At 30.8% G+C, this 18,256-nt stretch overlaps 1 protein-coding gene across 4 annotated transcripts in view; it reads right to left on the bottom strand.

The window, feature by feature from the left end:
• Positions 1-1,339: 1,339 nt before the first annotated feature.
• LOC105249790 (SUN domain-containing ossification factor) overlaps positions 1,340-18,256 on the bottom strand; it is a 45,958-nt gene continuing 29,041 nt past the window's right edge. For 2 of the 4 annotated variants that reach the window (XM_025408794.1, XM_025408793.1), the window contains exons 2-5: positions 8,420-8,857; positions 6,547-7,169; positions 4,303-6,209; positions 1,340-4,128 (exon numbers count right to left, since the gene is read on the bottom strand). In XM_025408794.1, the coding sequence (XP_025264579.1) occupies positions 2,830-4,128; positions 4,303-6,209; positions 6,547-7,169; positions 8,420-8,706 (4,116 nt within the window). In that variant the 5' untranslated portion in view covers positions 8,707-8,857 and the 3' untranslated portion in view covers positions 1,340-2,829. Of the gene's footprint in view, positions 4,129-4,302; positions 6,210-6,546; positions 7,170-8,419; positions 8,858-9,159; positions 9,175-18,256 lie in introns of those variants that run through there. The other 2 variants (XM_025408795.1, XM_025408792.1) reach the window with 2 other exon arrangements.

Here is an 18,256-nt window from a genome sequence, read left to right on the forward strand (position 1 = left end):
ACAGCGCATTTCTTTATCAAATACAAAATGCTGGCACAATCATTATTAATCTTCGCAATATCTCCATATTTAATAAAATTAATACATTGACAAAGAAACATTTGCATTTACAAATTTAGCGTTAAATATTAACTGTATTTAATTACATGAGAATCGTACATATGTAAACAATCTTACATATCATGCATGCTATCATATATGCCGAATTAAATGTCTATGTACATTTATATGTTTATACGAATTATATACGGCTACATTTAGCACTAAATTCGTAATGCAAATGTAAATCTAAAATTCTAGAAGAGGAAAAAACAATGAATGATATTGAGAAATCGCTATTTATATATCTACAGAATTTTACTTTTGTTATAGAACAAGCTTTGCTTAATATATTATTGGAAGACGAGAACGGTAGACTATCAGGAAAGTTAAATAAATAATACATATGAAAGATTAAGCAAACAGAAATAATCGAAGATTTTCTTCAGATTCTTTCCCATCCATAATCTATGTTGTCGTCAACAATAATAATAATCGAAGATTTAAGAATGAAAATAATTAAAATAATACAAACTTATTACCTCTTTTATAATTTCTATATTTATTAGAGTGAAAAAAAATTATATAGAAAATGATATAGTTTATTTTACCAAAAACATAATGTTATTTAATGACAAAGATTTTTTAATGAAGAATGAATTATAAAAATTATTGCACATTTTTATGATTGTAATTACCTTAGGATTTCAGTTATTATTACATCTTTCAATTATTACAAAAACTGTTGTTATGCGTAAAATATGATTTTTTCATAATAAAAATAGAAATGAAAAATCTATATATCGATCACTTTAGTAAATATACTGCAAATTAGATAATTTGTTGTAAAAATTAAGCTTATTTTTTTATATTAATCTCCTCAAATTTTTTGTAAATAATTTTAAACATTGATCTAGATTCCATAGTAGAAATATAAAGCTCGAAAAGATATTATATACAAGAGATCAAAATTTAAAATTTGATGTAATTTATATACATACCATATATATAAATTAATTAAGCATAATGCTTGCTTAAAAGTTGAAATATAGCGCATTTCTAAGAAGTACTATGCCAAAATTTTACAAAATAGAAACTAAAGTAAAAGCAATTTCGAGATGATTCTTTATACATGGAAAAATGAGATTTAATTATTAAATCTTCGTACACAATTTTTCAACTAATTTCTTTGATGCATAACTAAAAATGACTCAATTTAATTATTTTATTTAACTATAAACATTTCTTTTACTTTTATAATTTTACTTTTACTTTTATAACATAGTGTATTATTAGTAAACTAATTGTTAATCGATGAAATTAAGAGATTTTATGGATTTATCTGATTTTCTACCATTTGATCCTATTTCATATCCATTTACATCACTGGCAACAAAAATTAATTCTCTTTAATTACACATTATAATGAATGTGACTATTGCTAATGTCCTAAGATTTTACTCCTAACACTTTATTTTTCCATGTCTTTGATTATGATTAATGAATAAAAATTGAATTCTAAAATAAAAATATAAAAATGTATTCCATGTTGCAGTTTTTATCGTTGCATTTCAATTACGATCCATTCATTATAATATATAATATATATTCTACATAAAAATAATCTATATATAAAATAATATATTTATATTTCATTTTACTTATCTCTCATGACGGTGGGCTAATCTCACGCTTGTAACAATTAACGCAATTAAAGTTTACCTCTACAAACTTCTATGTATTTCTTTGCATTTTGTAATATGCGCGGGCGCATATTGGTTACGTATGATACGATTATTGTTGATATAAAACTGTTGAAATAAAACGGTAATCATAGTGCATGAAACTGCGTATTGTCATATATAAACAAAAAATATTCCGATGTATTCATCTGTATGCATCAAAGAATTTTAGAAGTATAATTAAAAAACTAGTAGAACATAACAATTTTATCTCTTTTTCTCTCTGCATTAATCAACGCAATATATATATTTACAATATAATTCACCCAACAATTCATTTAGAATAATTCGTCTCGCTTCCAAATATATCTATATTCTCTTCTAAATATCTTCGATATTCGTGCTTTCCAAGTGATCGAACAAGACACATGCTGTTAATGTTGTCTTTACAGTTTTGACTTTTATTCACTGTTATATACTCTCCTTTCTGCTATCTCATTTCTTTTTTCTACACGTAAACGGTTAAGTTGCATATTGTTTTCAAAAAAGCAAAAAAAGGAGAAATCAGCTACAATAATAAATGAAAGCGATGAAAGAAACTTTCGAATTTGAGCAATTACGCTTAATGATTTTCCACCTTGATTTGTAGCACTTGGAAATTTTATAAAAGTTATTTCGAATTCATCTCTTTCAAAAGTACGATAGTTTCCAAATTATATGTAACTGTGAGCAAGAAAAGAATTCAACATTAATTAGTTCAAATCAATTAACACAGAGCTTGCTAATCTATGTACAATTAAGATTGATAATTATAAAAATCGTGCGAAAACTTATTCATATATCGCATTCACATATTCTATGAAGTTTTTATAATTTCATTCATTCATCTTCAACCTGCCATACTCTATAAGATGTGAGAGATGTATTTACTTTATATTTAGTTATAAATTCATAAAATTCTTTAATCCAATCTTGCTTCGTATTTTTTCGTCTTAGTCTCATTTAAATCAATCACTTCATCACACGATAATGAATAAACCCTACCTGTAGTTTATATGGCAATTCGACGCAAAGATCGATATTCAGTCTGTGTATAGGTCTATTTCAATCAGAAAAATTTTCTTACCATTTTTTTTAGACCAGCGCTTCTTTTCTCCTTTTTGCTCGATATAGGTGTAACATTACTGCTCCCAGATTCGTCGCTTTCCTCGATTAAACCGTTTGCGGTTCTACCATTGATGTTACCGTCGATGGTCTGTGACAATGTCTTCAAACCTGCGGAACTAAATGGGAAAGACCTATCGTTTGAATATTCTAAATCCTGGCTCCACTCCCACTTTTCGATAGAGTTTGAAGAAAACTTTCTTTTATTTCTCGTACTCAAAGCAGTCTTCATGAAAGACGGCGAACTTAATTTCGCGCTCTTAAGAATACCACTGGTTCTAAAGGAACCATTCTTCGATCCCCCGATCTTCGATTCGATCGTAGCCAATCCTTCAACAGATCTGTGCCCAGTCATTGACGATGAATTAGATTCGCTGAGTTCGTCGTCTTGACGAACAAGTTCGGAATCTGATTCTATCTTAAAGACTTTATTTTTCGGCAATGCAGGCTGCGCGATTCGTTCTCTCTTGTCTATTTGATCGTCGAACCAACCTACGACAGCCTCTGGTGCAGATTCTGGCCTCTTGTCAATCAAGTTCTGCGAGTCTTTAGAATGTGAAGGTTCTATGGATGATGCTCTTCTCGATGACAATGTTGTACCATCAGGGATCACATTCAATACACTCTTATGACGAATTATTTCTTGCTTTGCATCGACATTAATTCCTGTTTTAATTCCGGCAGAAACTATTTCCTTTTTACGTTTCTTTTTTCGCTCCTTTCTTGTCTCATGGGGTTGGTCGTCGATCATCAGCTCGTGATATGTGCCACTAATGTGAGAAGCGATCTCGCTAGGTCGCCGTTTTTTCGTTTTCTTCGTAGCGGTGTGAGAACTAAAATTCTCCGCACTTTTTCGACGCGTGTTCTCCTTTTTTGTATTAGATTGCAATTTCTCTTCCTCTTCAAAATCTCCTCTACGACAGTAAGAGAGAATCACAATGATAACAATGACTTCTAAACAGATCAATAAAGCATGCTGAACAATAGCGGATATTCGACTTCGCCAGCTGTCACGATCATAAAGAAGAATTTCGACTGATTTCGAAAGTATAGCGATTTCCTCTTTTAAAGTAGCGATCTCTTCCACCCTCTTGGCTTCGCGTTCCTCACCCTTTCGAGACTCCTCACCCATAGCAGCTACTGCGCGTTCTAATGAGCGCTGCATTTCTTCGACTTGTTTCTTGTAACGACGACTTAATTCTTCCAGATATTGACCACTGAGTGACATATTCCTCTCTAAAATCTAAAAAATTCATATAAATAATTATTTTTATAAATAAATAATTGCAATATTTAACTGTTTTATGCCTGTTTTAATAAATAAACGATTGCAATATATTTTCTTTTTTCTCAAGTTGTTTAGTATCTTTTGAAATAATCTCTTGTAACAATATTTCTAAGTAATGTTCTTTCTTACCTTGATTCTATTGGACAGTCGAAGAAAAACAGACTCCTTCTGAGGCGCAGCACTTGCTGTAGGTTGGGTTATTGATGACGAACTAGATGCCCCATTCTGAATGTTAACTGTGTCACCCTCCAAATCAGAAAATAATGTATCTAGCGTAAGATGATCTTGAGATGACAATCGAACTTCTTGCTCGTTCAAATCTTTCATCTGTTTCCCATCTTGCTCGCCATTTTCCGATTTGTTTGTTTTGATTTGAACAATAGCCTCGCCACTTTCTGTATCAGGCACGAGAGTATCACCAGTTTTTTGATTGTCAAACGAGTTCGTCGACGGACTATTTATAATTTTTGACGTCATCTCGACAGCAGTTCCCACAATCGGTTCTTCGACAATTTTCAATGTTGACGTTGGATCAGACGGCGGCGGAACAGTTGTCAGCACTTCTGGCTGCAATGTCTCCTCTGTAAGTTCCTTACTGGGTTCCAAGATCGGTACGGAAGATTCTTTCTTCATATCCTCCTTGCTGAGTGTCTTCGTGGGTTTGATTTGCGATGCCAGACTATCCATGCTGGCAGAAGTCTTTATTTTGGATGCAAAATTGATATCTTCGGTTTCTTCATTCTTAATATCCTGACCCAATAATTCCTTGCCGGGAAACGTGGCAGATTTGCAAGCAGGAGAATTTGAATCTGAAGTACATGTAACAGATGCTTGATGATGAGAAGTGGCATCACTATTATCGGTCTTAGTAGATAGAATATTCTCTCCGGCAGCGTTCTCAGAATTGTTCACGGGAATTTCGTAACTCGTGTTCATCACTACCTTACGGTCTCTTGTTGCTAGAACATTACACAGTGCTACAATGTATTCGGGTTTAAAAACGGAAGCTAAAAAAATTGCTTGGAGATCTTCCGCCAAATTAAATCGCGTCGTATCATTATAATTTATGTCTTCCTTTTTTTCTTGCCAAGACGACTCGATCTCCACACCGTGAAAACTACATAATCTTCCCCGTCTCAGAGTTCTGTTCACCAAATCGATCTTAAGCAAATCGTTCAACTGCCGATCTCTGCAACTGACCAATTGAAAAACGCTGGCAAACTTTTGATCGGTGCAATTACCGCAGAGAATTGTATATCTAGGCGTCGTACAGCTCGTGTATGAGTTGTTCAAGATATTACCATCATCAATACTCTGCTGAATTTCCGTGATATTGTTCCCAGTGAGATCGCTAGACTTCACTAAAACCTCTGCGGCTTTTTTCATAAGACTTATTACAGCATCGCGCGCGCTACCGAATAAGTTTCTTGGTGGATCACCGCCCTCACTGTTCAACAGCTCCTCCTCGTCGCTATCCTCATCGTCGTCGTCCTCCGTATTCCTCTCTTGTAGAATCTGATTCTCCGTCTCGGTTTCCAACACTTCGAACTCGCTGGTACCATAAGCGCGAAACAACGAGACAGGACAGAAATGTTCCGAGCCATAGTGCGATTGTAGCTCAACCTTGATGAATTTACCAAAGAAGTGAGGGTGCAGAGCAAAACTCTGAATATCTTTCACGTCTTTAGCGGTAAACTGACCAACTGGACTCCAATCTTTAGTGGGGAAACGATCGCTCACATATACGGAGAAATCTTTCGGCGATGAACTGAAGAGCTCAAAATTTGCTAGCTCGATCTTTTTCGCTTGGATCGCCTCACAAAGTTCGACAACGAACCAGACGCGCGACGTACAAGCGTTCAGCATGTACTCGTCCCGTGTGGACACCAAAACGTTTTTAGCGCTATTCGCTTCAGGATTAGCTGCCACGATTTTGGCGCCGCAATCGGGAGAAGCATAATTCTTGGAACGAATCTTCATGCCACTTACGCCTCGGCCTGGACCACCCGGAGTCTGCACGGAAGCATTTGGATGAGCTGTAAAATAAATAAAATAACCGTAAATGAAATATATAATTGAATCTAACACAATGTATTGTCTACTGCAATTGTATCTAGTTCAGTGAAATACTACATATAATATTATAAATAATATATAATATTATATAATATATTATATATAATTTATATTTATTTATATTATATTATATATAATATAATATATTATATTATAATATAATGTATTATATTATATATAATATAATATTTATTTATATTATATTATATCTAATATATTATATTATATTATAATAATATAATATTATATAAATATTAACAAATTTTTTGATAATAAAAAAAAAGAAAGAATAATTACTTTTCTTCTTCTCAGCCTCCTCCAAACGTTTCTGGGCCCACTCGCTGAAAGATGGTATATCCTCATGTGGGTCGGAAGGACCCGAAGAAACGAGTCCATCCAAGATGACCGCTGCAGTTTCATCTCTACTACCACCGATCAATTGTGCTCTGGCCGCTGTATCATTCAGTTCCGGTGCCGTGGTAAATGTCTCGTCGACCTTCGAAGACAACTCCTCCGGCACCTGAACTTGGCCGAGCTCCTCCTCGACTCTCGATTCCAACTCGTCCGTATTGACTTTCTGCTCCGCTCTAACGATCACCACGACCTCCGGCGCTTCTTCGGTGGATATTTTTTTCAGCAGAAGCACTTCCTCGTTGTCCTCGAGGGCCTCCGTGTCATTCGGTCGCTCCGTCGTCGTCGTCGTCTCGTCGACCATCAATGGTGGTTGAATCTGCGTCGTCGGCACAACGATCTCTTTTATATGCTCGGTCTGCCTTTGGTTATCGTTCAATAGCGAGGAATTTTTGATGGACGACCTCGAGGAAAAATCGCGATCGATCTTCGGCTCGGCCAGATTCTGCAATTCCGCCGCCGCGGTGTCCACCAATGTCAACACTACTGCCTGGCCAGTCTCGGAAATCCTGCGAACACGACAAATCGTATTAAAATCTTGTTATATAAATCGTGCTCTATCGCCAAACAATGTGATATTGCCTTATAAAAATCATAATTCTTAATATTTTTTAATGCTTTACTGCATATCTTAATGTTTAATTTTTAAATTTTGCAAAACAGTTTGTTTATTGAATACCATCTCCAGCCTACTTCTTAATATATTTTTACATGCAAAATCGACAGAATTTAATAAATTATGTCATTTTGTCATTGAATAAGTTTTCAATCATTCTTTTTTAATTAAAAAATTAACGAGAAAAATGGAAAGTTCACATGTTATTTATGCTTTTTGCACGTTCTTATTATTATAGTAATAATGTTAATTAAATGAATAAGTTTTACGCATTGTAAGATTAAATATTAATTAATTAAATAAATAAATTTTACGTTTTGCAAGATACTTACATACCTCAAAGATATCTTATATTTTTTAGATAAAATTTTAATATAATTATGTTAAAAAATTCACCGCTAAAAAAGAATACATATAGCATATATTACTAAAGAAAGATAAATATATTTCTATCTATTACTAAAGAAAGATATATTGAAAGATAAATATTGTAAAATATTGTAATGTCACTTCAAAGAAAATTGAAGATATTATAATGTATTATGCTTTGCGATATATATAATAATGACAAATGTGACCCTGTAGAATACTAAAATAGAATGTGCGCAATCACTTTCAGATGCATAGAATTTTCCAGTATCGTAATATCAGGTACATTGCAAATATGAGAGACGATAATGAGAATTGAATTAACATCGTATGAAAAAAATATATATGCATAAATATAGGCTAATTATCTGGAAATATGGAAAACATGTAACTGTTGCAATTAATTTTATATCAAAAGAAATCAGTTTTTAAAATATATCGTACATAAATTTTGTATACATACATAAATATCTATTTTTTAAATCATGCTGCATTACAATTTTTTTAAAGTTTTTCTAGGACTATGAAAAAGCTTTTATATTTCAGGTATTACAGTTTTATAATAATTTTAATAAATACTTTTCTCTCCGCTTTTTACTGAATTAAATATGTGAATCAAGAACAAAAACTTATAAAAAAAATTTAATTCTAAAATTTCATTTTTCCTAGAAATTTTACAAAATAAGCGATGATCGTGGAATAAACGTTTGTCGACGTTTTAGTTAGAAGCCCATTTCGGGCACAACGAAAACATCCCTGGGAACGCTTTCTCACCGATGATAGAGACAGGTAGGCATACACCATAATATCGCCAATATGGTTAAATAGAAGACAACCACTCGAAGAAGATGCCTCGGTTGCCCGGTGGGATTGTCAACCCAATGCAAGGGACATCCACCGTCGCTGTTCTTGACGATACTCTTGGCCATGACTTTAGGCTCAGGTACGCACGTTACTTCACACCACGAAGTGATGTGACACCATGACTTCACCATTGTCTTGCCCCGTCTTATCGTTGCAATTCTTCTTTCAGGTTTGTTCACCATTTCTCGTACTTTCATACGACTAAAGTTCCTCGCAGTCACTTTTATGATGATATTAGATAAAATGTCACACGCATAATATCTATTATATCAGGAATTTCTCATCATCGAACTGATTTTTAGCCACTGGAAAATTATAGCGATGTCTGAGATACATCACCTTCCTGTTCTGTTTTGAAAATAATGCAGAGAATCGTGTTATCGTGTTAATGCTTTCTCTTTGTTCCTTTTGATTTTTAAAGACACTTAAAATCATCTATCAGGGGATAACTTCGTTTTATCTAAATAAACTTTTTATCGATGGATTAATTTATCGTTTTATTACTCCAAATAAATTCTAGATAAAAAACATCAATATGTAATAAAAGTAAAAAATGAAATATCGCGCATCTAATGTGTCAGGGCGAATAATAAACGAGCAAGTTATAATATCAAAAGAATATAATTTATTAAATATGCAGCTTTTCTTACCCTGAATGTGAATCGCAATGAAATACTGTTCATGATTCACAATAGATGAAGAAAATACATAGATAAAATTTTACATATTATATATATTTATATATATATATATATATATATATATATATATATATATAATATACAGGGTGTTTCTAAAACTATGTCGGAGATTTTAAGGGCGTTCTAAAGATTAAAATAAGAAAAAAAAACTCATATAAACATGAGTCCAAAAATGCTTTTCCTCCGAGTTATAGCTCCCTAAAGTTGAGGGAAAAAATCGAAAAATGTATTGTAACTCTCGGAGACTTTTTCATAGAACGTTAAAGTTTTGCACAGCGTAATAATTAATAATGAGCTTCATTTTTATGTGGTTTTGACCATTTTTTCCCTCAACTTTAGAAGACTATAACTCAGAGGAAAAGGACCCATGTTTATATGAACTTTTTCTTATTTTAACCCTTAGAATACGCCTTTAAAATCTCCGACATCGTTTCAGAAATACCCTGTATATCTAGATGATCTTGGTCAATAAAACGCACGGATTGCATCTACCATGTACAAATTGACTTTAACCTGACAATATGTGCTAAGCAGAAAAATAATTCTGAAAAATTCAAATAAATTCTCTATATTTCTATATATTTCTGTAAAATGTAGTAACGATAGAAATAATATTCGATCGTTGATAAAACGTTTCAGCATATTTGATACTGTGATACGATATTTTTGGGTTTCTATCAAAAATATTTTAACGTGCTATTTAGTCCGAAATTAATTACATGGCACTCATACAATTAAGAAGCTCAAAGCATTTATTGATTCCTGTATATATGTTTGGAACGCTATTGATGTTGACATGCATATTCAATATTTGGAATTATGAATCGAGAACACAGAGCGGATCGTGCTAACGTCTTTCTGTCACATCGCAGTTTGATCACTGTCAACAACGTTGATTATAGTGATTCTAATGTAAATAGAATTCCAATAATAAAGCGATAATGTCCTTATTTGTTATTTCAAAAACAAAAATTCTTCTTTCTTTGAAAAACAAAAATTTCACGCTTTACCAGATGACATTAACGTGCCTTCCCACAGAAAAGATTTATTTATATTCAATATTAAAAGATTTATCGTACGAACGCTCACGGTACAATTGTAAAATATTTCTTTCCTATCGCGGTAATATAAATCTTCTCTCATGAACTAATATGATTTGACAGCTCGTGCATGACTGTCGCTGTGGTAATACGTTTCCGATGTCACGTTGAAAGTCGAACTTGATGTGAAAAACCGCGTGCTAGAAAAATATCGGCTAATGGTTTTTATATAACCAGTATCAACACTCGCGCATTTAAATATTGTTTGTGTCGGAAGAGCTCTTTTTAATACAAATTTAATACAAATCAACCGATCAATTGTGATTGAAAAATCACACAGCTATCATTGATAATAAAATCAGTGTATTTAATATAAGCAAAAATTGATGTACATCAATTATTAGTAATATTACATAATGTCACATAGTACAAATTAATTTAGAAAATTAGTTTCAATATTCCAATTTTTTCGCATTTTAAAAAATCAGCTTCTTTTTTCATTCAAGCAAATAAAAAATAACTTCTAATTCAACAAAAGCATTCTTGATATGTGACACACGCGACAATCGAAAAATCAAAACCTGGTATTACTGTGGCTAACATTTTAAGCTAACTTGAATAGCAGTTATTTGCAGAGTGCATTATGCTTATGTACCACACAGCAACGGAAAAATCGACTTCCGCGCTCTTTCGTTAAAAAAGATGATTATATCTCAATTACGACAATGGGTTCGAACGATCGACTTATCGTGTGTGCATTTAATCGGAACGAATGGCGCATTGTGAACAAACCCTCAGACGGAAAGGCGATGTCACCGCGAATGGTAAAAGCCTCGTCGAGATCGTTTTACGGTCTGGTGAGCATCGATCAATGAGCAGAGCCGGTTTGCGAGAATGACGAGTTTGCCGCTGAGAAACCGCAATCCTGTCTACTATCTGTGCAACTCGCTGCCACTCGCAAACATCGAGCTCGAATAGAGAATGCAATAGAGAATCTAGGTAAACTAACGATAATTGGCTCGGTAAAATAATCATCAGAAACTAAACTAGATACAACGATAAAAAATATTCGCCAAATTAGCAATAAAGATAAAAAAAAGATAAATAGCTATAATAAAAAATTATAAACTTTTGAAAAATTATAAAAATTATAAAATTATAAAATTAAAAAAGGACATATGTATAGAAAAATAACGAATTATTTTAATTTATGGATTATTCATCGTATCAAGATTTTCCTAAATACTGACAAAATCATATTACATATAAATCATGTTATATAAATCATGTATGTATCTCATTTAATATTAATCAATTAATATTAATTATTAATGGAAATAATTTTGCGTTTCCTGCCCTGATCAGCAATTGTTGAGCAACTTGGCGAATGTCTAGCATGCCTACATATGTTACTGTCAACGCCTATAACATAGTATTTTTCCCATTGGCTGTTAGTCTTGCTGCTGCAAGTGTTGTAGATTTCATTCACAAGTTACAATCAATTTAAATAGGTAGGCGAAATAGTGAACAAAGTATTTTCTTCAATGGACTATTAATAACTCTTCCTGATTCAGAATGTCATTCATACGTATTGTTACATAACGCAGTTACGCATATATTATAATGCGAATTATATAGACCAGAATATTAGAATATGTCAAAGAAAAAATAAAATAAAAATAGAAATTTTAAATTTTTATGTAAGTCTCTCTTGTAAAATTTAAATAAAATTTCAATGAATGACGCATGTAGAAAATAGGAGAAACTAATTCAAAACAAGATATTAAATAAAAATATGAATCAGCAAATATATATTTGTTGTCATAATTCTCATAAATATGTCATATTTCAACGTGTGATGAAAAGAAAATAACTACGCTAATAAATGAAATTAAAATGACGAGAGATAAATATTGTTATTTTATAATATATATAAATTCGCGAGAATATAAAATCGAGAGAAAGAAGATTTATACGCGATGACCCAATGGTGAAAACACAATTAGCTGGAGAAATTTATTCTTTAGAAAACGAAGCCTTATATATCTGATCTATAAACTTGTCAGTCGTGGAACTGGAACGACTCTTGAAATAATCTGGACTGGATTTTCCTCTTCAGATGTCTCTTACTTGTCATATATGAACATATTGTAGTTAAATATACAACATGCCGCTGTTATGAACGTATATAATGTGCATAAATTTTGAAATTATACCATCTCGATACATTATGTGAAAGAAACATCAATGCGACACAGTTGATTACACAGTTTATATACCAAGAACTTTAATTACCACTTAATTAAGTTACTTAACACGAGTTATAATTATGGTAATATAAGCAGGGAAAAATTATGCTCGCTGGGATCAAGTTCAAAAGTCTTAATAAGCCCGAGAATATGGAACTAGGAAAGTGTTAAATAAAAAATTTTAAAATATTAAAAATTTGAAAACAGCAAAGAAGATAAAATTAGAAAATAAAATGTTGCAGCTATGCAATTATAACTGCGCTGGAGAAAACAAATTGCATACACAATTCCAATTATATTTACTAAAATTTGGAATTATTAAATTTAATTATTTACAAAGATTAATTTAAAAAAATATTTATAATATTTGTATAATTGCATCGCGCGAACATATCGTTAAATGATATTTTAATGATCCTGAAAAATTTTTCAAGAAAAAAATAAAGATGATAATTAATATAAATATAATAATAAAAATAATATAATAATAAAATAATAATATAATAATATAATAATATAATAATAAAATATATTAATAAAAATAATAAAATAATAATAATAATAATAATAATAAATAATAATAATAAATTAATAATAAAAATAATAAAAATAATAATAATAAAATAATAAAATATAATAATAAAAATAATAATTTTTAAAACGTAACATGTGCCACGTTGAGAAAATCTATAAATCATTTATACAATCGGACAATTGGATTGTACATGCGTAATTAAATTCACTTGGAGATCTTTGAAGGAGTGTGCTTTTCCAATAGGATATCGATGATTCTTTGTGAAGGCACTAAATAATGTTCCTGTTCATATTAGCACGTCCTCCATTCCGTGTACTTAGGCGATCGATAAATCTCAAGTGACAGCGAAATCATGAAATGACTACACACGAAAGTAGCTTGGAAATTCTATCGACTTAACGGCTTTCTAAGTAGCCTTTTCTCGTAGGACGCGCAAAAATATAAGACTGTTCTTGGACATGGATCCTTTCTAACGTTACACCCCCGATTCTATCGTTGCAGAAAGGACTGATTAAAATCAGGTAAAAATAATATTTGTAACTTTCTATCCGTCATTCTGACAAAACATTTCATTTAGTTTCACGGTTTAGCTCCTATTAATCATATGCTTAATAATATCTCGTAATATTGTATAGCGATTATCGGGAAAGAATATTTGCGTTTGATAATTCATCAAACAGTTGCGATCTAATCACTCGATACATTTAACTGGGAGTTCTTTATATCTAGCCAAGACTAGGATTAAAGCTAACAAACGAGGAACCATTACTGGCTATTATTCATTAATCGAAAGTCGATGATCGACGATTATAATGAAGGAAATCGACACAAAAGAATGATGAAAACTGATCATGCCCCCTTTCTCGACACATCAAGAATTATAAATATCTTCTTCAAAAATCACTTGCGATATTTATACACGCATAGCAGGTATTAATGAATTGATGTCCAATAATGAAAATCAATATACGACAAATCAAATGAAAGTATTGGATTAAATGAAAAATGAAGAATTAATTGGGTATTGATTATTAAATGTCTTCTTCTTCTGGTGTATAAAATCGCGATTTCTCTTGACTGACAGATCGCAATAGTGGATCAAGTATTCGAAATTGACTGAATATCGATCATTTATCAAGATGAAACATGTGTGTCTTTTAATTGCCAGAGAAAACTGATACAGAAATTCATAGCTCACAAGTATTATAGAAATTAGAACACATCACTGTTTCAAGACTTTCTGTACATGATTGGCAAATGGAAGAACGAGTTTATTAATAATTATCAATGTTAGCTTTCCTACTCTATCATTATGTTTAGTAATGAATAGTCTTTACGAGATATCCTGTGATGATATTATATCAAGATTGGAGATTATGAACGTTTAAATTGCTTTAAGAATATTATCATATATTGCGCGAAAAATATTTTTTTTAAGGACAAATTTTGCTCTGCAATTGCATCGTTGACAATCGTACACAGTTATATCATTTATCGTACATTAATTAGAACAAATGACATTTTAATAAGTGCACGCGACTGTAAAATTGCGCTGTCATCGCGTTCATTACACAGTAAAAAAGGACATTCTTGTTTTGAAAATATATTTAGTTTTAACATGGAAATCTTGGAAACGAGATTATATTGCGTTAATTAAAGAAAAATATAATTGCTTGAATAATTGCTTACTTGAATGAAGCCATTTTATATAGTTGAATCAAGAAAAATGTATTCTTATGATTTAAGATTTAATTTTCTTGAATGGAAAAGAAATAATGTTGGATAGAAAATAACATTTTTAAATCAAAGATTATAATTTTCATAAAGTAGAATTAAAAAATTAAATAATTATATATTCTTGAGATGATTACAATATTGAAGTAAGACTATAATATCGTTGAAATTTAAAATTATTAAATTCTTTTTTAGAAGATTATAAATTGTTACGTATATACGAAACAATGAACGCGTTAGTTTAAGTATATAAGTTTCGATTTGATATTAATTTTTTTTCTGTGTAAGTACATAATGTTTACGATCATTTACATAGATCGTATTTATGTGTACGTACATACTCAATGTTGTAAGCGATACTTTGACAAGTATTAAATCTTGCTCTAGGAAAGGAAAAAAATTTCACATAGCCGTGTTTGAGCTGACTTTTCTTCCTGCTTTCTTGTTTGGGAGCATGTGATCGAGACCCACGCGAGATTCAACAATTGTTGTCGCTCAAAAAACGGAATTCTCTATGGTTAGGCACGTTTCAAGGCGTGCCCAGCCAGAGTGTTGTGTGGGTATTTGCTTCCACGTGCCTTTGTCACCTTTGTAAGACCGATCGATCGTCTTGCCGCGCGATTAGTCGGCGCGGTGCTGTGACGAAGTCATTAAAATGCATGTGCAGCGCGTAAACGTATAAGAAACGGGCTCGAAACGGAAACGTGACTTGTCGTGAAATCAATGTGTTGACACCTACTCGATATTACATCGCACAATACATTGTTAACGTATAAACCGCTAAATATACAGGGTGTCCCAGTTATCTTCCGTCATCTTTCAAAGACAGATTCCTGGGATCATTTGAAGACGATTTTTCCTCAGCGAATATGTCAATGAAGGCCATCACTTTTTGCATGTTCCCGATTTTTGACATCGTATATCTTTGTCTTAAATTAAAACTCAACTAAAGTAAACTCTATTTAAAATTAATCGAAGAATGTGGTTTTGTTGATATTCTATTTCTGCAAAGCTTAGTGTACGAAAAACCCCTTATTTCCAATCACTTATAATTCGAAAATTATTAGTGCCTCGACATTTTCGTTGAGGAAAAATCGTCTTCAGATGATCCCAGGAATCTGTCTTTGAAAGATGACGGAAGATAACTGGGACACCCTGTATAAATTCTCTACATGTGTATTTTTAAATTAATTATGAATTCTGAGAAACAACAGAAAATAAATATAATATAAAAATCTAATTAATATGTGCTTAAATGTGTACATGAAAAGATAATCTTACGAAAATAATTGAACAAAAATCACGAGATATATCTCAATTTTCGAGGGTAATTTTTCGATCACATTAAAAGCAAAATGCATTATGTAACGAAAATATAAATATAACATAAAACTTTCCTAAAAACTAACTAAACTTTTCTAACTTCTTTGGCTATAATTTTTGTTTTCATGATAAATGTCAACGTTATAATCATAAGCTTTTATAATTAGAAGGAATGACTAAACATGGTTGATTCCATGTCGATTGACAAATTCCAATATTTTTTTTCCTTAATTACACATCGACATTAATAATCGATCTATAACAACTAATATAATTTAGTAACACTTAATTAAATAAAATAAACAGTTGGTAATAATATTAAATGAAATCTATTTTTCCTGTACACATAAATAAATACACACACACACACAGGAGGTTTCTTTTTAATTTTCGGGTCAAAATATCATGTATATTAAGCTGGCACAACCACTTCAGCACAATCGAATAAAACTTATATATAAATTTAGTGCTCCTTTGTTGCTAATTTGTTGCTATATTTTCGATTTTATTGCTCCAGCTGATTCGGAGAAAATAGTAGCTGTGACAGCCACTAAAATAAATTTAAAAAACAAAAAAAAACCGATATATTTCTTTAATCCAAATTTGTTGGTAATTAATTAATCTATTCCCGATTTTTGTGCTTCACTTTTAAACTCTGAAAAGCATCCCCAAAGTTATCCCATATTAAAAAAGTATTATGAAATTGAGAATTAATCAAATATCTCGATCGATAATGTTTCAATGATTTTGTCGCTCGTCATTTCTTAATGAATCCGATTTTATTGCTTCATGTTTGCCTGAAAAAAATCGACCCGAACGAGTGGCTATGCCAGCTTAATAGACGTTTCCTTGCCAAAATCTGTATTTTTAATCAATTTTTAATAATAATCTTTATTTTTTTTCTTCTGTAGTTACACTTTTCTCTATTTTTATTTATCTGCTCCTATATTTTTACTTATTTTTTCTATTTCTTTGCCTGCTGTTATACATTCTCCGGCTCGGAATCGGAAAAATAGAATAATTGTCTATAAAATTTATTTTAACAAAATACATATAATATACAAATATATTTAATATTATTTTTAACGAATGTTAATTCCATAATATTATAATATATATATATATATATACATTATATAATATATACATAATATATACATTCTTTTTAATTGCATATTTACAGACAAATTAAGTACTTGTTTGTACATTTATAGAAAAAAACATACTAGAAAAAAGCTCGGGAGTTAATTTCACAAAGTTCAAATTTTGCCAAAATCTATATTCACAATGGACTTATAATACGCTTAATAAATTTTTGCTTAAACATTTATATAGTTCGAATTTTGATTTATAATTCTTTCTTTTTTTTGTTTGAAAATTTGAACTTTTTTGAGTGTGAAACAAAGCTTTCCAACCTTTTTTTTAAATATCTTTATTTCTACTTACGTGCAAATGAAAATTCAATTTGTCTGTAAATGTACAAACGAAAATCTATGGATTAAACCTGTTACGAAAAAAATTTTGCAAAATTTGAACTTTTTTGAGTGTAAAGTTGATTTTTCTAGTTGTTTTTTTAAACAATAGTTGTTTTTTAACTCTTTTTCAACAAATGTTTAAACAAAAATTCAAACTGGTATGGAAATGTGCAAATAAAAATCTATCTATTCTGTTTGTTGAAAACCATTTTTTTGTATAAATTAGTGGCTAACGAAAAGTTAAAGTATTTTTTGAATAACTTTTTTTTAGAGGTGTGCAAACAAATATCTATTGATTATATTGATTGAAAAGTGTTTTTGAAACATTGGAGACTAAAACTTCAAAAACAATTTTCAATCAATATAAGTATTTAATTGATGACTATTGACTATTTACTTTTCAAACAAGTACTCAATTTGTCTGTAAATTTTCAATCAAAAAGAATGTGCATATATTATAATATTATGAAATTAACATTCATTAACATTAGAAATAATCATTAACATTAGAAATAATATAAATATATTTGTATATGTATTTTGTTAAAATAAATTTTATCGATAATTATTCTATTTTTTCGATTCACTCAGAAGAATATATAATAACAGGCAAAGAAATAGAAAAGAAAGTAAAAATACAAGAGCAAAAATAAAAAAATAGAGAAAATAAGTGTAACAAAAGCAGGCATG

This window comes from Camponotus floridanus, unplaced genomic scaffold (genome assembly GCF_003227725.1).
Source record: "Camponotus floridanus strain SB8 unplaced genomic scaffold, Cflo_v7.5 scaffold23, whole genome shotgun sequence".
In the NCBI taxonomy this organism is placed as follows: Eukaryota; Metazoa; Arthropoda; class Insecta; order Hymenoptera; family Formicidae; genus Camponotus; species Camponotus floridanus.